At 40.5% G+C, this 26333-nt stretch overlaps 1 protein-coding gene across 9 annotated transcripts in view; it reads left to right on the top strand.

Moving 5' to 3' along the window:
• Positions 1 to 26333, top strand: part of C13H11orf88 (chromosome 13 C11orf88 homolog) — an 81945-nt gene that overhangs the window by 16740 nt on the left and 38872 nt on the right. For 3 of the 9 annotated variants that reach the window (XM_033918788.1, XM_033918786.1, XM_033918789.1), the window contains exons 2-3: positions 601 to 674; positions 25879 to 25917. In XM_033918788.1, coding sequence (XP_033774679.1) covers positions 668 to 674; positions 25879 to 25917 — 46 coding nt within the window. In that variant the 5' untranslated portion in view covers positions 601 to 667. Of the gene's footprint in view, positions 1 to 311; positions 675 to 11866; positions 12353 to 25878; positions 25918 to 26333 lie in introns of those variants that run through there. The other 6 variants (XM_033918781.1, XM_033918784.1, XM_033918782.1 and 3 more) reach the window with 4 other exon arrangements.

Here is a 26333-nt window from a genome sequence, read left to right as displayed (position 1 = left end):
TCAGTGAAGCATATACGTCTTATCCTGAAAAATTGCCCTATAGGTAAGGACTGTTTTAACCTAGGGGGATGACAACTGTGAAAAAGACTAGAAACATTAGCACACCTTAGTAAAAGGAGCCCATAAAAAGCACAGAAAAATGAAGTCAGCAGACAACAAAGGTAGGGAAAATATTTTATTTTCAATATAGTGATTGAAATGTGTCAGTTCTGAGAAAGGAAAGATGCTAAATTTTAACTGTGAGGGCCATAGAAGAAAATAGTTAATGTCTTATTAAAGAAATGACAATTTTGCATGAGGTAAAACTGTCATTTCTTTAATAAGACTTTAACTATTTTTTCTGCGGCCCTCCAAGTACCTACCTACAAATCCAAAATGTGGTCCTGCAAATGGTTTGAGTTTGAGACCACTGGTGTAGTGGCTTTTGCCTTGTGAATGTGAGAAATTTTTTGCCAGGTTCAGGACAGCATAAGGTTTAACAAAGAGGATTTAATGCCAGATTGTATTACAATATAGAGTAATGAAACTATTAAGTGTTCTGCAGTGGACAGAAAAGGGTGTAGTGGTTTTTGTCATGTGACTGAGAATTTTTTTTGCCAGGTTCAGGACAGCATGGAAGGGTTAGCAAAGAGGATTTAATGCCATAAGTGCCTGGGAGAGATTACTGATGCGAGGTAAAAGAGCTTATGCACTTATTGGAACCAAAAGTATTAGCACCTATCTTGTACATAAATATTAGCTACACATTTTGTTAGAAATGCTGAGTATCATATTCATATGCAGAACAGGCATTGATGTGCACACACTTCCATTTTTGCTCTGACATGAGTGCAAGAAGCTACTTACTATGAATCTTTTATATGCATGCGTCCAAGATCTCCTCCATTTGCATGCATGTTGCATAAAATTTGCATAGACTTAACTTTCTGCTTGCCATGATATATTACATCCAGAGTAGAAGCTGACATATGTGCAAAATACCCACAGGTTTCTGAATTATCCCCCCCCCCCCCCCTTTAAAAGCATGTATGTCTGTCAGGCTTCTTGCATTTCTTTGTATGGAGTAATGACTAATCTATTTTATTATCATACAAATGAAATACTGATGCACTTACTGTAAATGTTTCCTGCACTGGCTATACACAGCAAAATGTGTGCACAAATAAATATGTCTCTACCTCATCATTTTGGAGTAAGAAAGCAATACTGCATTTGTATGCAATATATTGCACATTTATTACCTTTAGCTGCTATCCTAAGTGAAGGCAAAGGAGGTGGTGTGACTTATACAAAGCATTAGTTACAGCCTTAGCCACCTTACTAGGAGACTCAATGGTTCATTTTGGTTTTTATCAGCTGTAACAGTATTAGGTTAGATTTTTTTAATGGTGTTAAATTTATTTTTTAATTCCTTTTCCATTGCCATTTCTACTGCAAAGCCACTCCTGGCTCATTTGGAGGAGAATTTACTGAAGTAGAGGGTAGTAAATGCCTCAGAGACTGCCCATGTTCAATCAACAGTCTATGAAGCTAGACACTGTCATAATCTTCCACTTAGCATGCTATTAACTATATTTCTTTTTCATTATTGCATGTGTCCTTATTTCATAACTTAATACATTCAAAATGAAGTTGAGAGTGCTTAAAATAAATAGAGATAGGAACTGCAAAGATAATTTTGTATTAATATATATTAACTGTCTTTATGAAGATTCACTCTTAGTGTACAACAACTGTAACTGGGACATATGCTGTTCCTATAATGTGAATTGCCTAACTATATTGAAATGATCAAATATCAGAGCAAGATAAATTTGGAAACAGTCAAATTTTAATTACAGTAACAATGATAGTGACAGTATCATACACATTAAGACAGCACAATTCAAATGAAACATCTTAAAAGGCAGTAGATTGGCCATATTGGTAGACAAGATGGGTAAGACAAAGGCATCGGGATCAAGACAGAATGAATAAGGTGTGTGTATACCAAGTTACTTCTGGTGTGGTGTCAGTGACTGGTCAGTTGCCACAACCATTTTAGGCAAAACCTTCAGAGTATGAATTTTGAAGTATGACAGTGGCTCCTGAGAAGGCTTACTGGTAGGTTTCCTTTGGTTAGGATACAGTTAAGGATGCTCTTTGGGAAGACTGTAGAGAAAGTTTTATATTTGACCCTGTAGAACAGGGCTGCCCAAGTCCGGCCCTCAAGGTCTACTGGCAGGCCAGGTTTTCAGGATATCCACAATGAATATGCATGAGAGAGAGTTGCCTGCACTGCCTTCTTGGTATGCAAATCTCTCTCATGCATGTTCATTGTGGATATCCTGGAAACCTGGCCTGCCAGTAGATCTCGAGGACTGGACTTGGGCAGCCCTGCTATAGAATATTAGTACCCAGTGCAGTTTTTTCAAGAATAGGTATAAATACTAGTCTTAAGCACTATTTGCAGCTGAATTGAATCGCATATTCAGTACAGCCCTAGTATATATAAGTATAAAATTATCAATGCATCATACATTATGGTTGGTTTATTATTATTTTTTTTTTTTTTGAAGCTGGAGTATGTAACATTTTTAGAGTCTCTGACCCCATCCAAAACTGCTTCCAACTCAAACTCCACAGCTTTAATAAAAGCAATTATTAAACAAGTTGAACAATTTCTTTCTTCAGGGCTGATCTTATCATTCAGTGGCTGTATCCCGACATATTCTATGACACACCTGGGTTTAATTCCTGGATCAAGTCTTCCATTCCTCAGAAAAGCTGGGGTTCATACTAAGCCTATGTTCACAGCCCCTGGCCAGAAGCTATTTCAGCTATTGCACAATAGTGACACCTAGTGGTTAGATTCAAGGTTCACATGTACCGGATTTCAGAAAGGGTCATAGTTTCCAACCAAGGATTCACAGCAATGAGGAAGGCAGAAAGTGTTACAAAATGGGAAAAAAGCCAGAAGAGTATTTTGTGTTGAGCATATATAGTCCCATGTGCAATCCATCTACCTCAAAAATGGCAGACGAGTCAATTTGTACTTTTTCTGCCATCATTAGTTACACTATTTTATTATAAGCCAAAAACGGCTATGGGACTTTTAAATATTAAAACTGAGTTTGCCTCCTGCGGCAGCATGACACTACCTAATACTCTGAAAGAGCATTTGTTTATTGAGAGAAGAGCGCTCACCCCAGGCTCCTAACACCATTTCCCAAAATCTGCCATTCTAAATACACTTAATATCTTATTATTCATTCCTATTCAGCATTTTATTTAGATTTTCTGTATATAAACCATTCTTACAAAAAGGAGATAAACTTACTGTATCTTAAGTACAGCACCACCTCTTCCGAAATGAGGTGTGACAACAAACTATTGCACTGACCTTAGTTTTTTGTCACACCTCGTTTCCCTGATGACGTATTGAAACGGGTCTCATCAGGAGAGGTGGCACTGTACTTAAGAATGGTTTATACAAAGAAAATCTAAATAAAATGCTGAATAAGAATGAAAAATAACATATTAAGGGAATAGGGATCAATGAGGATTGCAGTCCAATCATGTTACTAGTACTCGATTGGCAGTCTGAAGATCCCAAAAATCACTACATTGTTTACTACCTTTGTATTTAAAGTCATAAAATATCTAGACATTAAGTAGCCAATATTTAGCAATTGTGGATTCTAAATACACTGCTGATCAGCGCTAGAATCTAGGGATGTGTTTCTTTGGATACCGAACATGACGTTTTTCATTTTTAAGAAGAAAATCTCATTAATTTCATTTTCACAATTAAATCCTATCCTGTCATGAAAATAATATCAAATTCTTCTGCCAGCCAGCACTTTACTTCATTTATAGGGCAAGAGCAATCCTCAACCACTCCTGCCCCACCCATACAATAGGAAATAGTGTCAGTGGCCCAAAACCAGTGATTTTGTCGTCGTACAGCAGAAATTTTAAAAAGGCACTGTTGATTTTCTGACAAATGGAAGGGAAGAATCTTGGATCCAAGAATTTTACATTTTTGGTTTTTTCCCATCTTATTTGTGGTTTTTAGATTTAATTTCATTAAAACAATTTTAAAAAAAGTTCCATACACCAGATTCTGAACCCAGAATAGATGCTGTTAACTGAAATTCACTTGCACAGGACATACATTTGCCTAGGGGAACACTCCCTGTAAACAACTTAGGCCCCGATTCTATAAAGGCCGCCTAAAGTTAGGCACCGATATAGGTTAATCATTGCTGATTTTGGTACTCAACACCTCGCAATTGGCTTTAATTGGACTTAATTGAAAGTTAAGCACCTAACTCAAAAAATTTGATTCTATAAAAAATAGGCACCTAGCCCAAAGCACCCACACTAAAAGGGGCAAATTATGGGTGTGTTTTTAAGTTAGGTGCCTCTTTGTGAATTAGGTACCGTTAGGCTCTGATACTGGCACCTAACTTTAGATATAGAAAACTGGCATACATTGGTGACACTTAAATGTTAGGATGCCAAGCATCTATCATAATAAAACCCTAAGTGCACATGCACACTTCACACTCTGTGATACCTGCGTCTGTGATACGTAACTTTGTGGCTTCGCATGCGCAGTAGGAGTCAGTGATGGTTTCTTCTGCACATGCGGAGGCACCTTAAGCAGGGATGTACGGAGGCAGTGACCACAAAGGCGACTCCCCCCCTCCCTCCATCTAACACAGCGGTCTCAAACTTGCGGCCTCCAAATACTGTTCTGCGAGCTGCACCTGCATCGGAAGCCTCTCTGATGTCACGTCAAGAGAGAAGGCTTCCGACGCAGGCCACGAATCGTGAAAGGAGCCACCGCGGCAGCTTTAAACTAAAAAATAACTTCGGCAAGGGACTGTAAGGGAGCCGGCCAGAAACAAACAGAAATGCTGCTGCACAGGGAAGGGGGGGGGAATGCTGCTGCTGCACAGGGAAGGGTGGGAGGGAAATGCTGCTGCTGCACAGGAAAGTTGGGGGGAGAGGGAAAGGGGGCCAGAGAGCGGTGTGGAGGAGGGTGCTGGGGAGCAGGGAGCAATCTTGGTTTGCTTTTGGGGGGGGAGACAGAAGGGGGGCCACAGAAAAAGACAAAGGCAGGCAGGCTGGGGGGCCACGGAGAGACAGAAAGACAGGCAGGCAGCGCACGAGAACGAAAGACACAGGGCAGGAAGAGAGACAGACGGGGGCCAGGAAGAGATACAGAAAGCAAGAAAGACAGACAGACAGGGGCCAGGGAAAAAGACAGACAGGAAGAAAGGGGCAGGGAGAGAGACAGAAAGAAAGAGACAGGGGCAGGGAGAGAGACAGAAAGACAGACAGATATATATTCTAGCACCCATTAATGTAACGGGCTTAAACACTAGTGATTCTATAATGGGTGCCTACATTTTATAGAAGCAGTACTTAGCTTGGCATCTAACTTTAGGTGGACTTTATATAATAAGGGCCTTAGGGCCCCTTTTACAAAGCCATGGTAGCAATTCCTGCATGGCAAATGCAATGTAGTCCATTCAATTCCTATAGGCTGCATCGCATTTGCTCTGCTGGGTCTCGCTACTGCAGCTTTGTAAAAGGGACTCTTAGCTTACAAGAGGTCCTTTTACTAAAGCTTAACATGTGCTAAATACTAAAAAGTCCATTTTATACCAAATGGGCTTCTTAGCATTTAGTGGATGCTAAGCTTTAGGAAAAAGGCCTCAAAGTGAATGGCCCTATTGGCATTCTCAGACACAACTGCTGGCAAGTACTAGTAGATTGGCATATGTCCATGTCCTTTTATTTCTGGGGGTTGCAACACTTTGGGGTCCTTTTATCAAGCTGCGGTAGGGGTTTAATGTGCATTAAACCGCCTGCCGCGCTAGCCGCTAACGCCTGCATTGAGCAGGCATTCCTTTTTTTAGCCGGCTGCGGGGGTTAGCGCGTGATGAAATGTCTGACGCGCTAACCACGCTAGCACGGCTTGATAAAAGGACCCCTTTGTTTTTAATTCTTTGTAATCATCACAGAAATGTTACAGTTGTTATACTGTAACAGTATCTGAATGATTAGAGATTCTCATTCTGAACATATGAGACCAGTTGCACCAACCAAATATGTCTTGTCCTTACATTTTGATCTATATGTATATACTAAAGTGCACTACTATATTAGCAAGTGTTAATGCTATTAAAATGTGCATTAGTAATAAGTAGTGTGACCATATGGCTCCAGAAAAAAGGGGACGGATTGAGACATCCAGGTTTTACTTCCATTGAAAGCAATGGAAGTAAGGAGAACAGATTGAGACATCTTGGTTGCTTTCAATGAAAGTAAATCCCGGATGTCTCAATCCGTCCCCTTTTTTCTGGAGCCATATGGTCACACTAGTAATAAGCTCCTCTGCATAAAATGAGATCTGTGGTAAAGTTTCACGTTTATCTAAGCGGTTTTACAATCAGGTACTCAAGCATTTTCCCTATCTGTCCCGGTGGGCTCACAATCCATCTAACGTACCTGGGGCTATGGAGGACTGAGTGACTTGCCCAGGGTCACAAGGAGCAGCGTAGGGTTTGAACCCACAACCCCAGGGTGCTGAGGCTGTAGCTCCAACCGCTGCGCCACACACTGTAGGCAAAAACATTTGGATTTCCTGAACCAATGCACAAAACTGCTAGCCGTATGTTTTTCTGAGCAATCACTCATTCTCTGATCCGAGCATGCAAATGAGGGGATTAGTATTAAAATGCCAAGCAAAGTAGGTGAGTGATTGAAGCATAAAATGGCTTCTGCTAGCACAGTGTCTCTCAAACTTTTTTGAGTCAGGGCACACTAAAGGTAGTGGCCACGGTTTGAGGTACCCAGAAGTGTGCAGATCTCGCCGTGATGACATCACGAACATGCATGACATCATCATGCCGACATCCGTGCATGTGCAGAGGCCCTCCAGACAGGCCCTGAAATGCCAGTAGGGCGTGTCAGCAGGGAAGTCGAACAAATATCAACTGAGTATCCCCAACCACAGACCTCCCAAACTCTACCCTAGACCCACCTAAGCTCTTCTCCAGATCCCACCCTCTTTACTAATTGTAATGTAATTTTTTTCCATTCATTTTTCATATACACACAATATACACAGCAGATATAAATTTTCAAAACTGACATTTCAATTACTATATATAAAATCATTTTCCCTACCTTTGTTGTCTGGTGACTTTATTTTTATGTGCTTTTAACTATGTTTCCAGGGCCTTCTTATCCATTCACTGTTTTTCTCTCTATCTTCACTTTCTGCCTTGCATCCTTCTTTGGAATTAACTTAACATTCAATATTTCCATTTTTCTACTTTCTTCTCAAAATCTACTATCTCTCTCTCTTTCCCTCCCTATTTCTATGGTCTGACATCTCTCTCCTTCCCCCCTAGTGGTCCGACATCTCTATCCTTCCTTTCCCCCCTTCCCAGTCTGGCATCTCTCTCCTCTCCTTCCCATAATCTGGCATAGCTCTTTACTACAGTACTTTTATTATTATTTCTATAGCGCTATCAGTCTCCCCTCCTTCCCTTCTATCCCCTGGTCTGATATCTCTCCCTTTTTTAGTCATCTCTCCTCCCCCCTCCCCCCAGTGTAACATTTCTCTTTTCCTTCTTCCTTTCTGTCCCCTGCAGTCCATCTCCCTTTGCTAGGCTGGCCCATTTCGATGATGCGATGCGGCCGGCCTAGCAAAGGCCCCCGAGGCTGCCTAATGAAACCAGGCTAAACTATTGCTAGTGGCAGCTATATGCCGAAGCTAAAAGCACACAGAGCTGCCGCTGCTGGTCCGGGGCCGTGGAGACGAGGAAGGCAGGAGTCCCAGCAGATACGCACACGATGATAGAAGTCAGCTGTCACAGGCGCAAGAGCCTCTCTTCCTGCCCTGTGAGCCGCGGCACACTTAAAATCTCAAAAGACACACTAGTGTGACGCAGCACACAGTTTGCGATACACTGTGCTAGCAGAAGAAATAGCGATTGGGTTTACCGATCCAAAAAAGAACAATTGGTTAAAGGCTAGTCGCTCACGATCCTTGCTGACTCTTCAGCCTTGAAAGCAATAGAATCTGTATTGAAGTTATACTATAAAACCAATAAGAAAAAAGGTAAACAGAAAACAGGATGGAAAAGTATAAATGCCCCCTCACGGCTTGCTTTTACAACAATGCCATCCAACAGTTTTTAATAGCTCCTTCCGACACCACCTTTGAACTCCTTTCAACAGCTCTGTCCAACAGCTTCGAACAGCTACTTCCAACAGTTCCCAAAAGAAGGGAAATCTCTACCAGCTTTCCTTATATTGCATTTCACGACAACAATGCTTTGCAGCCAACGCCTTCAATGTGCACTGATGATGTATGACGCGCACAAATAAACCATGCCTATGACAGACGTACAACAGGCACATGTATACATTGCAGCATGAACCAACAGGAATATTTTGTGCGTGTGTTTAAATCGCTCTCACAGCAATCAATCGGATGAAATTCGAGCGAGACTCCGATCAAATTATAATAATAATAACAGCTTATATACCGCAGTACCGTGAAGTTCTATGCGGTTTACAAAAGATTAAGTAAAGGTACAAATTGACTGACTTTTAAGAGGGTAGAAGAAAGAGAGTAATAGGACATGAAATTCATTGTTAAGGAGAAAGTGATCAATAGGACAAGTTAATCGCTATTGAGGGGAGAGAAAGAGTGGATCAGTTGTCTAGATGCTTTAGGAAAAGATTTGTTTTTGGACTTTTCCTAAATTCCTCATAAGTAGTGGGTGAAAGTAATTGATCTAGTTCTTTACCCCATAATGCTGCTTGGTGTGCGAGAAGGTGTTCATGGTGTTTTTTCAGTATGCATGTCAACTCGATTGTGCATCGATCGCTCATCCACAATCAGCCAACAGCGATTCAGTCGGTATTAGCGATTATCTTTAGTGCATCCAGGCTTAAGTAATCAAAAAGGCCTGCATAAACAAATAAGTTTTCAAATGTTTCTTAAACTGCTGAAGAGTAATATAACCTCATAACGTACCCGGAAATGTATTCCATAATTGTGGTCCTGCAAATGAAAAAGCACTATTAACAGCGACTGCATGTTTTATCGCTCTCAAATCAGGTATCACTATCTTTTCACAATTGATTCTTAAAGATCTTTTTAGATTCATTTATCTGCATCACTTTTTTAAAATACATGGGCATTTCAAAATACAAACTCTGAAAAATTAAACACACTTTATACTGAATTCTAAGTTTGATAGGTAACTAATACAGCTTCCTTAAAACTGGACTAACATGTTCAAATCTGAAGTACAGTACCTGATTTTCAACTCCCGACTCTTTACTTACTTAAGTACCCATGTCTGTTTTATCATTTCCTCTTTGAGAAATTCCCTAGCCCCTATTTGTCCTTGTCTGCTCTGAATAATCTGTAAGCTCTATCGAGTAGGGATTTGTCTTTTACACTTTAATGTACAGCACTGGGTATATCTTGCAGCGCTATAGAAATGACATAGTAGTAGCAGCATGTAAAAGTGCACACTGATGAGCTGCTGCCCTAGATGATTGCCTAGTCTTAACTAATGGTTGGACCAGCCTTGTTTACAGCCTCCCAGAGGAAAAATGCAGCATAGGGAGCCATAAGCATCCCAAGCATCAAGTGCACTCTCCTGCATGAATGCAACATAGCTGAAAACTGCTTCCAGGTTACTTAAAAAAAAAAAAAAGCAAAGAAGGGTTCAAACCTTTTAGTGCTCTCATACTTAGCTTTCCCAGTAGTCTCTCTTTCCGCGCTGAAAACCAGACCAGTGTGAGTTTCTACACTACAAAGAGCGGCAAATGACATGCAAAGTAGAGAATAACACAGGGACAAATTTTTTCCCATCCCCATGGGAACTTATTTCCCGTCCCAAAGAGGTCTTTTCCTGTCCCTGCTCCATTCCTGTAAGTTTTGTCTTCATCTGTACAAGACTCAAACACTTTAAAATCATAAGTGTTTGAGGCTTGTGCAATTAAGGCAGAGCTTACAGGAATAATAGTTTATTTTTTATTTTTTTTTTATATACCAAACCATCAGTTCTTGTCAGTTTACACAATAATAATTACATTAAGTAATTAAAATACAGATCCAAATAACAATGTCTTATAAAAGGAAATAACACAATTCAATAAACGATACTGACTAACAAAGTACAACCCTAACTTATTGAAAATAAAATATGCACAATACTGATTATTTATACTAAAATAGATAAGCAACTTTAAACCTTACTCCATACCAATAAAACATGATTTATACTAAACCTTACTCCATAAAAATAATAAAAATCCACCTATCATAATAATTTTAAATCTGTTAAATATTGTATTGTTTAAATAGATAAGTTTTAAAATCTTTCCGAAATTGATGGTGAGGGCTGGAGTAATAAGAGCATTCAAGCATGAATTCATTACTCCTGCTTGAAAAGCCAGTGTCCTATCAAAAAATTTTTTAAAATGGCATGCTTTTGCTGAAGGAAAATAAAACCAACCGGTTCTACGTATATTTTTTTTTACATTTAAAAAATCTAAAATGAGCAACAAGATAAGATGGAGCTAACCCAAATAAAACTTTACAGCAAATACATCCAAATGTAAGCAACACTCTAGCCTTGAAAGGCAACCAGTGAAGTTTTTGATAATATAAGCTGATGTGATCATGTTTTTTTAAATTAAAAATCAAATGAATAGCTGTGTTTTGAATTAATCTTAATCGACTAGTTGTTTTTTTATGAGCACCCAAATAATAATGATCTACAATAATCTAATGATAAAGTACAATCTAATGTAACTCCTAATATTTTTAAAGTAGGGACTATTGGATAGGTTTGACCATTTACCATCAACATCGTTTCAGTAAGCTTATCATTAGGGCTAGCCAGAAAAAACTTTGATTTATCTGGATTCAATTTCAATTTGAAACTAGAAGTCCAGAATTCCACTTGTGCAAGAAAGAAATAAAGAAATATGATTTAAAATTTCTGGTGTAAATGCAGTTAAAGGGATCAATATTGAAATATCATCTGTGTAAATGAAATTTGTTTTTTACTTGTAAACTATAAGGAAAATTACCCAATGGTGCTAAGTATATATTAAATAGAGTTGGCAAAAGTGGTGACCCTTGAGAAACCCCACTTTCGTTTACCCACCAAGTGGACAACTGACCAGCACTAACAACCTGATAAGACCTATTTTTTTAAGGAAACCTTGGAACCAATTCCATACCTTTCCTGAGATTCCAATAGAATCCAAACATGATAATAAAATGTCATGGTCAACCAAGTCAAAAGCACTGCTCAAGTCAAGTTGTAAGATTATTGCACTTGAGCCCGCTTTAAACAAGGTATGAATGTGATCAATTAATGAGGCCAGTACTATTTCCGTACTAAATCCTGATCGAAAACCAGACAAAACTTTCCTGCGGAAATGGGGACAAATTTGTCCCTATGTATTCTCTAATGCAAAGCCTCAGTATGACTGTCATAACTCCCACACTTTCCACTTTACACCTAGCAGTTTCCAGCACCTTCCTTTTTTTCTAATGTCTAAACCAATTAAATCTGTACATAAAACAATACTATATTACAAGAAAGATATTTAGCCTTCTTTAGTTCTCTTGAGACGTCTGAAGCAACAACTACTGGAAATCAGTTTTCTTTGTGCAAAAGAAACACTTTGCCCTTTCACGTTGATTTCTCAATTCCAAGCTCCGCCTCCCTAAATGGCTAACAGCAATCAGAGAAAGTAGGTAGCGACGCCAGAGTGAGGCTTGGAACGCACAGAGAGCGACTACTGGAGCATCAAAATAAGGCTTGAAATGCATACTGAGGTGGTGGGACACCAGACTGAGGCTTGGAACAATAGCGAATTACCACCCCCACTCCTAAAAAAACAAAACACACAACCCAAACAAACGCAAACCCCGTATATATATATATATATATATATATATATATATATATATTGTAACAAAGTATCCGCAACTCGCAATCGCAAAAAATAAAAATAATAAATTCCCGCAGCTGGTCTTTGAAAGTAACTCAATTTTTAGGGAAAGCTGCCCAACGCTGCTCAGCAACCTAGCAACGCCAAATTCCGGCAGATGCTTCCGGGAAGATGGCGGAAAGCGACAATTGTTTGGTGGATGAACAATTCATGATCTTCGCCGGGTCCTCGGAGGAAGACATGGCCTTCGCTACCCTCTTCTGGAAGTCGGTGATTCTTCAGCCACCCCTCGAGTCCACACTGGTGTTCAACGACGTTCAGCAGCGCCTAAAGGTGGCCCAGCCCAAGACCCCGCGTGAGTCCATGACGCAGTTACGTCAGAGCAGTGGGCGGTACAGGGAGGGAAGTTTCACTGTAGAAAGGAGGGAGACTCCATTTGGTTCTCTGCCTTATGTAGCTTTTTTTTCATATGATGCTGGTTTTTTACACATACTGTATTGCCAAAGTTGAGCGAGGAAATTAGAAAGTCATGGGATAGGAGATAATGTCCTTTTATGGACTGAGAACTGATTAAAAGATAGAAAACAGAGAGTGGGGATTTTTTTGGTGTGAGCTATGTGACTGTGTGAGTTGGAGCAGTTCTTTTTTTATCCTGTTTTGAATTTGTCTGTACACTTCTCCCTCCCAATTCGCGGATGTATTGGTGGGTCAGTAGATGACTGCTACTTGGAGAGGTAGTGGGGCAAAAAGAAACATAGAAAGACGATGGCAGATAAAGGCCAAATGGCCCATCTAGTCTGCCCATCCGCAGTAACCATTATTTAGATACATAGAAACCATTATATAGAAACATGATGGCAGATAAAGACAGATGGAATGGACTTCAAAGGAGGAAGAGCATTGAGATGGTGGTGGGAAAAGGGGTTGAAATCTGCAAGAGGGTGAGAATAGTAGCCTCACACCTCCTCCTTGACCAACCAGCTGAGGCTTGTGAGAGAAAAGGTAGCCTCCATGACAGGGCAACAGCTGAGGTGCAGTCATCAGGGCAGATCCAAGTCTCTGTTAGTGTGAGCAAGTGGAGAGATCAAGAGATGATCATGTATGTAGGCAAGCTTGTTAGGAACGAAGCAGGCATTCCATAAGGCACAAGAGAAAGGGGAGGAATAGGGTTGGCCCTTAGAAGTAAGGTGGACCGTTAGAGTTGGCTGGGAGGACCAGGATTGGGGTTAATGTCCCCAGCAGAAAGCAAGAGAATGAGAAGGAAGGTACGGGTGAGGGTTGGAGAGGTGAGGGGCACCTGCTGCTGCGACATGGGTGAGAGGGAGAATGTGTAGGATATTTAGAGTGGAGAAGAGGGTAGAGGATAAGAGGAAGGGATAGGCAGTAGGTTTAAAGAATGACGGGTGAAGTGTCAAAGTGCTCAGTGGCTTAGGGAGAAGTGAAAGATTGGAGATGGTTAATATCAGCAGGAAGGAAAGTAAAGAAGTCATAGCAGTGGAAGAGGGAAGGGAAACTGGGAAGAAGCCTGGTTGTGGACCAGTCTAGAAAACAGAGGGACACGCGCGAAGGTAGAGTATCAGTGTTGTAAAGAGGCAGTGAGGATGAGGAGTAAAAAAATTTCTGCTCGCGACAAAGTTGTGAGCAGTCCCCACCAGACTGGCAAGGATCACTCTTAAGTATGCAGTTGTTTTTTTTTTTAAAATCACCTGTCATGTGATTCAAGGAGTGGAGGCTGTTGAGAGCAATTAAGCCAGGGGTAGGCAATTCCGGTCCTCAAGAGCCGGAGCCAGGTCAGGTTTTCAGGATATCCACAATGAATATGTACGAGATGGATTTGCATGCACTGCCTCATTGAGATGCAAATCTATCTCATGCATATTTATTGTGGATATCCTGAAGACCTGACCTGACTCCGGCTCTTGAGGACCGGAATTGCCTACCCCTAAGTTAGGCAAAGCCAGCAAGGGTGTCTCAGCAGAAAATAAAACTTTTAAAACCTGGAGACAGACACATGTAGGTATAAGCTACAGCAGTAAAATGTAAAGATGACTCTGATAGGCCAGAGGATTGCAATCCCGGAGTTTCACTCGCAGCCTCTTCTCCCCCAGACCCAATCGAAAAGGAGATGGTCTAGCACTCCTCTACAAATCTTTCTTTGACGTCCAGCTCCTTGAGACGGGCACTCACGCTTCTCTAGAATATTTGCTTGCCTCAGTCAATGACGAACTCCGCACCCACCCATTGGGCATCCTGTTACTATACCGCCCACCCACCCCTTGGACCAAATCCTCCAATCTCGTCTTTGAGACCATAACAAATGCCTTCTTTAAATTTCAAAGACTTCTGATCGTTGGTGATATCAATCTCCACCTTGACGACACCAACAGCAAGGACACGACTGAATTCAACAACTTCCTTACCTCTCTAGGCTTCCCCTCACCCACCCCATCTCCAACCCACGAAAAAGGGCACACTCTAGACTTCACCACTTTCCTTGATCTTACCGCCTTCAAAACTTCAACCGACGACACTCGCTGGGAACAAGTCCCTTGGTCCGATCACTTCTTAGGGACTACCTGCCTCCCCATCTTCATGTCACATCTTGACTCCCCACCCCACTCCTCTCATTCCATAACCTTCCGCAAAAAAACCTCGAGCAATCTATTCTGGTCCAAATTCCTCAACCAACTCTCCTCCAACCCTAGACCTTCAGACCCCAAATCCCATTGGCGCAACTGGACCGCCCTCTCCGAGTCCACCTACCACTCCCTTGCTCCAATATCCACTAAAACCATCTCCTACCCCCGAAAGGCCCCCTGGTACTTACCTCTTCACAGAGAACTGAAACAGAAATGTTGCGCTTTAGAGCGCAAATGGAAAAAATCTAAATCCCCCTCTGATAGACATACCTGGAGGGTCAATATTAAACTTTACAATTCTACACTAAAAAAAGCCAGGAAGAACTTCTTCGGAGACAAGATCTCTAGATCCAACAATTAGATCAGTGCGCTGTTCAACATCTGGCGCTCCCTAACTACAAAAAAAGACCCATCCTTGCTCCCACCGTCTCTATCAGCCGATGCCCTTGCAAATTTCTTTAATGAAAAGGTTACCACCCTAAGATCCTCCTTCCCACCCACAGTCTCCTACAATTCCCTGACCTCTACTGACCTCAACCCTACCTTACCTATATCCACCCCCATTCCCGCCGACAGATCTTGGACCGTCTTCGAGCCTGTTTCCGAATCGCAAGTCTCCAAACTGCCTCAAACTAAAAACTTGCAAGTGCACTCTGGATCCTTTCCCCTCCTATCTATTCGAGAATATCCCTACACAGGCCATCGCTTCCCTCACCGAACTCATAAACTCTGCCCTAACATCGGGCCTTTTCTCCCCCAACATGGGACACATTTCATTGACTCCTCTACTGAAAAAGGCTGAACTTGACCCCTCCATGCCATCAAATTACCGTCCTATAGCAAATATCCCTCTCCTAACCAAGTTATTAGAATCCATCATATCCACCCAACTCTCATCCTACCTAGAAAGATTCTCTATTCTCCTACCCCACCAATTCGGCTTCAGACCCAACTTTAGCACCGAATCCCTCTTGGCCTCACTAATCTCTAAGGTGCAACATCTCCATTCTCGCAACAAATTTGCTGTTCTCCTACAATTCGATCTCTCCGCAGCCTTCAATGTCGTCCACCACGACATCCTAATCTTCCAACTCTCTGAAATAGGCATAAGCTCCACAGTCCTAGATTGGTTCTCGAAATTTCTACGCTTCCGCTCCTACACCGTTAACACAAACGGTACCTCTTCCCCCCCCTGGAACCCGAAATGTGGAGTCCCGCAAGGCTCACCCCTCTCCCCTATCCTTTTCAACATCTACATGTCCTCTTTGAAACTCCTCCATCTATCCCCCCTAGAAACTCTCTACTCCTACGCTGATGACATCCTCATCCTCCTCGAGACCGACTCGAACCTCTCTAACCTTGCTGAGAACATATCCACATGTATAACGAATCTCCAATCCTGGGCCCAATCTGTACAAATGAAACTGAATGAGTCCAAAACAAAACTACTTTGGCTCAGCCCAATTTTAGATCATTTACCCACCTCCATCCCACTACCGTCCGACCCCACTCTTCAGCTTGAGTTTTCAAGCAAAGTCCTAGGCATCGTCATAGACTCCTCTCTCTCCTTCAATGATCACCTCAACTCCTTGGTAAAAAAATGCTTCTTTAGCCTTCATATGCTGAGGAGAGTGAGATCCTGCTTTCATCATTCTCACTTCGCCGTCCTCGTTCAATCTACCATCCTCTCTAGACTGGACTACTGTAACTCCATCTATATAAGCCTAACTAAGAAAAACCTCCATAGACTTCAGCTAATTCAGAACGCCGCGGCCAAGCTTATTTTCGCAAAAGGCAAGTTCGATCACGTCTCCCCACTCCTCTCCAAGCTTCACTGGCTCCCAGTATACTCCAGAGTCCTCTATAAATGTGCCTGCTTAGCCTTCAAGATCCTACATGGCGTCCTTCCTCCCGTTATCCCACTCTTTTGGAACTCCTCAAACCCACACTCCACTAGACCCTCCCAAAAACTGAAACTATCTTTCCCCTCTATAAAAGGTATATCCCGCACAGGAAAACTTGGAACATCCCTCCCCTTTAGAACCACAGAACTCTGGAACAACCTCTCATCCCCGCTTAAAAATTCAAGCTCCTTCCAATCCTTCCAAGTTTCCAAGTTTCCAAGTTTAATATATATTTGATTGATCGCTTTATCAATTTCAAAGCGATTAACACATGTTTAAAATTACAATATATAAAATTTACAAAAGACAAACAAACACGACAAAACAATTTAATTGCAGGACTAATTGGAAACATTAGGGTAAGTAGGGGGAGAAATTACAATATATTTGAGCAGAGTAAAAAAAAACAAATAAGGGAAAACACATATGGGTGGGATAAGAGGGGAAAAGATTAAAAAATTATTCTAGCAATAAAATGAATCGATTCTGAAACTTGTAAAGATATAAAAGAAAAAAACGAATAAAATTAAATAATAAAAGCGTCGTTAAATAAAAAAGTTTTAAGATTACTTTTGAATTTGTCCAAATTAGATTCTTCACGTAAATGGATAGGGAGAGAATTCCAGGTTTGGGGCGCTGTAACTGAAAAGATATATTGTCGACGTGTATTAATTATTTTTAATGAGGGAATTGTTAATAAGCGCTGTTTATCTGATCTTAAAGTTCTGTTAGAAGAATAAGGAATTAGTAATTTATAAATGAATGCCGGAGATTTAAATAGAAGGGATTTAAATGTAAGTAAGCAAAGCTTATAGATTATTCTGTGGGCCACAGGGAGCCAATGGGCCTCCTTGAGGAGAGGAGTGATATGATCAAATTTTTTAGCTTTTGTGATAAGTCTGATAGCTGTATTTTGTATGATCTGCAAACGCTTGATCTCCTTTTGGGCAATACCTTTAAACAGGGCATTGCAATAATCTAATTTGGATATAATGAGAGAATGAATGAGTATCTTTAAAGAATCAGTATTGAATAATTTAGAGATTGATCGTATTTGTCTAAGTCTGAAAAATGAAGATTTAATGACGCTATTGATGTGGTCGTGGAAGGAAAGTTTGTTATCGAGAATAACTCCGAGAATTTTGGTTTTTTGTACCACTTGTAAAGGAAGTCCAAGAATGGAAATTGGTGAGATAAATGTTGGATTATCTTTCCAGGGAAAGAGTAGTATATTTGATTTAGTGATATTTAGTGCTAGACGATTCATGTTTAACCAGTGGTGTACTTTTTCGAGTTTTGTATTGATTAGAGTTATATCAGAAAAGTTATTAGGGTCGATTGGATGTAAAAGTTGTATGTCGTCGGCGTAGGCGAATGTAGTGAAGCCGATGGATTGACATAAAGTCAACAAAGGTGCCAGAAATATATTAAATAAAAGTGGGGATAATATGGAACCTTGAGGTATACCATGCTGAGAGGAGAAAGTGTCAGAAGTTGTGTTATTAAAGGAGACAACAGAAGTACGATTTGTGAAATAAGATTGGAACCAGGCTAACACTTGATCTGAGATGCCTATTGATTGAAGTCTGTCTATTAATAATTCATGGTCAATTGTATCAAAGGCCGCCGAGAGGTCTAAAGAAGCTAAAAGAACTGACTGATGGTGGTCCAAGAAGTAGTGAATGGAAGTTGTCATACCAATTAAGGAATGCTCCGTAGAATGATATTGTCTAAAGCCTGTCTGATTTGGATGAAGGACATTAGTTTTTTCAATGAAGTCGGATATCTGATTGAATACAACCTTCTCAGTCAATTTAGCTAAAAATGGAATATTAGCTATGGGTCTATAGTTTGTACAATCTCCAGCACTGATTTTTTGATTTTTTAAGATGGGGTGAATAATTGAGTGTTTCCAATCACTTGGCATGATGCCTTGTGTTAAACTTTCACTGACTAAAGTATGTATTGGTGGTCCGAAAATATGAAAAAAACGTTTAAGTAGAAAAGGAGGAATGGATTCAGTCTTAGAGCCTTTTATATTAATAGAATTTATGATAGATTTTAATTCCGTTAGACTAGGGATGTTAAAGGAGGAGCATCTGGAAGAAAATGAGATGTCATCAGTAGTTGGTAGGTTAGATTTGGAGGTTGAGTTAATTATGAAGGATGATCTAATGTCATCTATTTTTTTAATGAAATAAAGCGCAAGATCATTAGCTGTGAGATTAATCTCGATGTTTAAGTTTTTTTGTTTATTAGAATAAAGAATTGAATTTATTATGCGGTATAAAGAAGAGGAGTTTGGAGCTTTTTGAATTAATCCTGAAAAGTATTTAGTTTTTGCTTGATTTATCTTTGTTTTGTAGAAATTGGAATGGGTCTTAAATGATTCGTAATTCAATGATGATTTAACTTTCCTCCATTTACGTTCGTGAGATCTTAATTGCCGTTTGATAAGATTGAGTTCAGCTGAGTACCAAGGATTAAAGTTTTTTTTTGCCGGGATGATTTTTGTCTGTTGTGGGGCTACTTTGTCCAGTAATTGTAGTGTGTTTTTGGTCCACAATTGTACTGAATTTTCAAGAGATGAGGATCCTAAATCAAAAAAGTGTAATGGAAGGCATCCGAAATTATGTCAGATGAAAGATTGTTAAAATCTCTGAATTTGATAACTTTTTTTGTGGGTAATTGGGGGTTTGGATTGTTGAATTTATACAAAACTGATAATAGATAGTGATCAGACCAGGGAACTGGGTTACAGAACTTTAAAGAGCAATTCTCTATTGATGTAGAGGGGATGATAACCATGTCAATTGTATGTCCAAGATTGTGTGTAGGCTCAGATATTAAGGGATGTAGGTCAAGATGATTAATGTAAGAAAGAATTGTTTTGGTTTGATGATCAGTAATATCATCAAAATGAATATTAAAATCACCGAGTATGAGAGGGTTAATGGTGGAAGAACCAAAATCAAAAAGAAGTGATTGTAATTCAGATAGATTTGTACTATTTATTGGAGGAGGCAAATAAAGAAGTAAGACATCAAGTTTAGGTTTGATTTGGAAAGAGAATTGTAGAAATTCAATAGGAGAATTAATAGGAGAATGGTCAATATCTTTTAATAAAGGTATACGGAAAATAACAGCTAGACCTCCGCCACGTTTATAGAGGCGATGATTGAAAAAATAGGAAAATCCTGGGGGACAAATGTAGGAAAGGTAAGCTTCCTCTCCTTCATTTAGCCAGGTTTCAGTTAGACAAAGTACATCAAAAGAGTGATAGGAGATTAAATCTTTCAATAAGTGATGTTTAGTTTTAACTGAGCGGACATTAATTAATCCAATATTCAGATGAGAGATATTGGAAGCTGTAGAGAGGTATTTAAAGGTTAAGTCAGTGTTAGTTGTGGAAGTTAATGGAAAAAGTATTCTTTCACGATTACTTGAAGAGGCTAGTGATTTAACAGGTTTGTAGGGTCTGTGACCCCATGCTGCAGGGATAGGGAAAGTTTGAGTATTCATTATAGAATTGGGTAGATTGGAAAATAGTGTATGAGTAAAGTGATTAGAAAGAGGAGTTAATAGGATTAAACCTGAAAGATGCCTAGGTAGTGTCGTAGAGGGAAGACCAGTAGACGTGAACGGGTAGAGCGAGGTATTGAAAATGTTAATATTAAAAGCACAAAAAAGTAGCGCACAAACACTTGAAAACTTGGCTCTTTTCAAAAATCTAATCACCTCCCGTTCTCTAGCACCCGGTCCCTCTCTATCTTCTTAGTCCCTCTCCTATATCCCTTTATCGTAGTTCCTTTCCTCTTAACTTCTGTAAACCGTGCCGAGCTCTGCGCTTGCGGAGATGGCGCGGTATACAAACCTAAGGTTTAGTTTAGTTTAGTTAGCACTCGGCTTCTCCCCTAAAGAATCGGATAGAGGCCAGGGTGTAACAACTGAAACAAACTAGAGCTCTAACTCGATTGCAGCTTCAATAGGAACTATTTAGAACAGTGGTTCCTAAACCTGTCCTGGGGTCCCCCAGCCAGTCAGGTTTTCAAGATATCCCTAATGAATATGCATGAGAGAGATTTGCATACCTGTCACTTCCATTAGATGCAAAGAGTTTGTGGCTACTTATGTACCCGCAAACCTGGTATGCAGTTTGTTTTTAATGCATTTGGTTTTCTTCTAATAAAATGTCCTTGATAATTGCATCTCTTTTTTCTATATGCAGAGGAAAAGAATGTACACAGATCTGAAATGCTGTTTCATGTACATACTATTCATCCCACACACAAACAAGCTCTGAGAAATGCCTGTTTTACAAAGCCACAGTAGCAATTCCCCCATGACAAATGCACTGAAGCTCTTTCAGGGCACCTTTTACAAAACCAAGGTAGCAATTCTCTTTGTTTTGCTTTGTGATTCTGTAATTTCCTTTGTGAAGGGATACAATGCAAGTCAGCATTATCAGACTCATAGGCATCATACAGTAAATATGCAGCCTTAGCACGAGAAGATTGGAAAGCCACGTTATCCAAATTGAAATCAAATAGGATGCAGGAAAATTGTATCTCTTTAAATTGTACTGTAAGTCGCTTTGAACTTAATTAGGCATAACATGACTCATAAATCCCAGATTGGATTAGATTAGATTCTCCATGGCAAATACACCAAAACTCATAGGAATTGAATCATCTTTGGTTCATTTGCTGCAGGGGAATCGCTAATGCAGCTTTGTAAAAATGGCCCTCAATTCCTTTGGGCTCTGGGGCATTTGCCACTTGGGAATCGTTACCGTGGCTTTGAAAAAGAGGCCCAAATATGCAGTTCCTTTTCTTTTTTCCATGATTTTATTATAAACTGCTTTGATTCTTCTTGAAAGGTAGTACATCAAATACCAAAGAACCCCCCACCCCCACCCCTCTCTTTTACAAAACCGTGAAAGCAGCAGGCCAACATGCTGAATGCTCTGCGCTGCTCCAACACTCATAGAGTTCGGGAGCAGCGCCCAGCATACAGCGTGCCGGCCTGTGCTAAAAAACGCTTCCACGGTTTTGGGGATTAAACTAAACTAATATGATAAATAATAGTAGGAGCAGAAGGCTTCCGTTTCCTTTCTACTAGCCTCAGTAGCTTGATTTGTTTTTCCATATTTTTAATACAAATATGTTTTTGCTGCATCCTATTTGATTTTAATTTGGATAACTTGGCTTTCCAATCTTCTCATGCCAAGGCTGCATATTTATGATGCCTGTGAGTCTGATAATGCTGACTTGCATTGTATCTTTTCACAGTGGAAATTATAGAAACACAAAGCAAGCAAACCATTTTATCATCCATAGACATGGCATAACATTCCTGCTACCAAGAAATACATATCAAGGGTCAGAGTAGAAATATTAAACATACAGAAAAAAATCCACTCTCTTCCAGTCAAGGAGAGAAACGCCATCTGGATAACGTCACAAAAATCTATTAAGTGGAGAAAAAAGACCTCAGTTAAACAAGGAGCACTACCAATATAGTGAATTACTAACAATATACAAGGATGAATCAAAAATTAAAGACAATTGTTAAATTACCTGATAACCAGAACAGAGTTAGCGAAACACAGCATATGTACTCATTCATTGCCTGTTGGAAAATCTGTTCATGCACAGTGCAGTACTTGCCCATTAGTCGTGTGACAGCCATGAGATCAGAAATATGGATGCTCCATTGCAAGACTGTACTATCGAAGAACAAGGTGCAGAAGTGCGTTTTCTTTGGGGAGAGGGAGTGAAGCTTGTGGAAATTCATAGTTGGATATTGACTCAGTATGAGCGTAGCACCCTGAATCAACAAAAGGTTTATGAGTGGGTAAAAAGGTTTAAAGCAGAAAGAACAGGTGTAACCGATGAAGGTTGTTCTGGTTGCCCATCAGCATCATGCACACAAGAGCACATTAACAGGGCGTTGCTTAGAGAAGAAGGACAGATAATGGTGTCTCAAATGGCTGCAAATTTGAATATCGGCTATGGATCTGCATTTGTTAGTATGGGATCTTAAAAATAAGAAATTTCTAACATCAAATGACATACTGAACATTGACCATATTTCCGATGTCTCTCCAGGGCCACTCTCCCCATGGGAGTGGCTTAAGGGATCTGGCCAATCGGAATCTTAGGCCATACCCAGTACATCCCAGAATGCTCTGTGAATGGGGCCTAAGATTCCAGTTGGCCCAGGTGCCTAAGGCCCCTCCTATGGCAGGGGCCTAAAGCGCCTTGCCAATCAGGGCCTAAGGCCCCTCCAAGTTTATTATTAAAGTTATTAAAATTTGGTTAAACACTTTTAGAATAAATTAAAAATGATCCCACAATGCACCGGGAAGGGTCAGGCCTGCCATTCGTGAGAAGGCAGGCCAGCCAGCTGGAGGCAGGAAGGGCTCCAGGGGTTCTGGGGTTCTAGCAGGAGGGACTGGGCATCATTGCGTCGACATCCGCGCACTTCCAGGTGCCTTCCGGCCAGGGTACTGGGTTCAATATGGCTTCCGGCCAAAAGGTTTGTGGGTCTAGACAATAATCTTAGTTGAAAAAAAAGCTCCCTTAATAACAAGCAAAATATGCATCTGCATAGTGAGCTGTGCATCCAAATGTACTCCTAATATTCTAACATGAGATGAAATAGGGAATGTTACATCTTGTAGCCTCAAGAATAATTTACCATGCCTAATAAACATCACTTCTGTCTTCTTCAAATTCAACACTAATTTATTCTTATGCATCCAGACTGTTATCTTCTTCATACGCTCTGCCAGTTTCCTCTGTGCATACTCTATCCCCTCTCTGTTACAGAGGAAAAGAAATTAATATCATCTGCTTAAATACGGTAGTGCACTCCAAGCCCCTCAAGAACCTGCCCTATTCACGCAACATAAATGTTGAACAATGGGTCAGATAGTGCAGAACCTTGGGGAACCCCCTTTATCATCCTCATCATCTCTAATATTCTAGACCCACATTTTGCCATAAATTTCCGCTCTAATGAAAAAAGACCCAAACCATCTCAGTACCATACCACCCACCCGTAATTTATCCAATGCAAAATAAAATAAGTAACTAGAGAGAAGATAGGATTTGAGTGCCACGACTTATGCCTGCTGAAACCAAATGTAATTCCTGTCACCCAATTGCCCAAATTTTAGAAAAAACCCCAACCTGCCCATATAGCTCCTATGACCATGCCCCTTTATGGGTTGCTTGCTAAAGGATTTGGGCAAATGAAAATGAGCCCCATCTATATATATAAAATCGGATGTATGTATGTATGTGCCGCGATCACGCAAAAACGGCTTGACCGATTTGAACGAAACTTGGTTTGCAGATCCCTCACTACCCGGGATGATATGTTCTGGGGGTCTCACGGCCCACCTGCACATGTGGGCGGAGCTACAAACAGATAATCGGATTTCACCCATTCATGTCAATGGAAAAAATGTAAAGAGCTGCCAACGCAAAAACGGCTTGCCCGATTTGAACGAAACTTGGTATGCCGATCCCTCACTACCTGGGGTGATATGTTCTGGGGGTCTCACGGCCCACCTGCATATGTGGGCGGAGCTACAAACATAAAATCAGATTTCACCCATTCATGTCAATGGAAAAAATGTAAAACAGCTGCCAACGCAAAAAACGGCTTGCCCGATTTGAACGAAACTTGGTATTCAGATCCCTCACTACCTGGGGTGATATGTTCTGGGGGTATCGCGGCCAACCTGCACACCTGGGCGGAGCTACAAACAGAAAATCAGATTTCACCCATTCATGGCAATGGAAAAAATGTAAAAACTGCCTCCGCAAAACCGGCTTGCCCGATTTGAACGAAACTTGGTATGCGGATCCCTCACTACCTGGGGTGATATGTTCTGGAGGTCTCACGGCCCACCTGCACATGTGGGCGGAGCTACAAACAGAAAATCAGATTTCACCCATTCATGGCAATGGAAAAAATGTAAAACAGCTGCCAACGCAAAAACGGCTTGCCCGATTTGAACGAAACTTGGTATGCGGATCCCTCACTACCTGGGGTGATATGTTCTGGGGGTCTCGCGGCCCTCCTGCACACGTGGGCGGAGCTACAAACAGAAAATCACATTTCACCCATTCATGTCAATGGAAAAAATGTAAAAAGCTGCCATTCTCACAGTAATTCAAAAACGTCTTGACCAATTTGAACGAAACTTGGTATGCAGATCCCTCACTACCTGGGGTGATATGTTCTTGGGGTCTCGCGACCCCCCTGCACACGTGGGCGGAGCTACAAACAGAAAATCGGATTTCACCCATTCATGTCAATGGAAAAAATGTAAAAAGCTGCCATTCTCACAGTAATTCACAAACGGCTTGACCAATTTGAACGAAACTTGGTATGCAGATCCCTCACTACCTGGGATGATATGTTCTGGGGGTCTCGCGGCCCACCTGCACATGTGGGCGGAGCTACAAACATAAAATCAGATTTCACCCATTCATGTCAATGGAAAAAATGTAAAAAGCTGTGGGATCTCCAGTTATTTTACTTAGCAACCTTGACCCACCAAAACTTTGCAATGGCACAAGGCTTTGCGTAAAGAGGTTACTGTCCAATGTAATTGAAGCGACTATCTTAACCGGAAAGGGACAAGGTGAAACTGCATTTATCCCGCGGATACCACTTATTCCAACAGATCTTCCTTTTCAGTTTAAGATATTGCAAATTCCAGTGAGACTTGCATTCTCTATCACAATCAACAAATCACAAGGACAGACTATTACATACTGTGGAGTGGATTTAAGATCCCCCTGTTTTTCCCATGGACAACTCTATGTTGCTTGCTCAAGGGTGGGTTCACCCAAGAATGTATATGTTCTTGCTCCTGGAGGTGAAACTAAAAATGTTGTTTATAATCAAGTTTTGTGTTAGTTGTATTGTATTCATTTTGTCAAATATTTCACATTATTATTTGAATATTGTACTTTTTATAAAGCTGTAAAAAATAATTTCTTTCACCACTATAAAGTATCTTTATTTGAATCCATTTACAGTGTTATTGCTATAATTAAATACCCGTGCAACGCCGGGGCATCAGCTAGTATTGTTATAGCATGTAGCAAAATGTGTACCCAGTTCTAAATTGGTGCTGATTAGTGCAAATTAGAACCTAATTATTGCACATTAACCAGTTTAATTGGGCACACATCATGAATCGGCACTCAATATTGGGCACCATATATAGAATCTGGGGAATAATATTATACATTGCATTGCTGTTGATGGTGATCCTAATAGACATCTGACTTTCCATTTTTATTGTTTTTTAGAACCAAATGTTGCACACCAAGTTCCGGAAGAAGATTACAGTAAGTACAAAATGCTAGGTATTTCCTGTTGCTCTGTTCTGGTCTAGTCTTAAATAACTTGTCTAGTTATTTACACACCATAGCAAAATCCTGCCAAATTTATCAAAATACCTTTTTTTTAAAAAAAAAAAAATTCTAAAACTGGGATTCATTAAAAAAAGAGTGTGGCACAGTGGTTATAGCTGCAACCTCAACACTCTGAGGTTGTGGGTTCAAACCCACGCTGCTCCTTGTGACCCTGGGCAAGTCACTTAATTCCTCCATTGCCCCAGGTACATTAGATAGATTGTGAGCCCGCCGGAACAGACAGGGAAAAATGCTTTGAGTACCTGAATAAATTCATGTAAGCCGTTCTGAACTCCCTTGGGAGTACGGTATAGAAAATTGAATAAATAGATAAATAGAATGAATAAAAA

Source organism: Geotrypetes seraphini, chromosome 13 (assembly GCF_902459505.1).
Source record: "Geotrypetes seraphini chromosome 13, aGeoSer1.1, whole genome shotgun sequence".
Lineage (NCBI taxonomy): Eukaryota > Metazoa > Chordata > Amphibia > Gymnophiona > Dermophiidae > Geotrypetes > Geotrypetes seraphini.
This window is presented reverse-complemented; position numbering and strand designations above follow the sequence as displayed.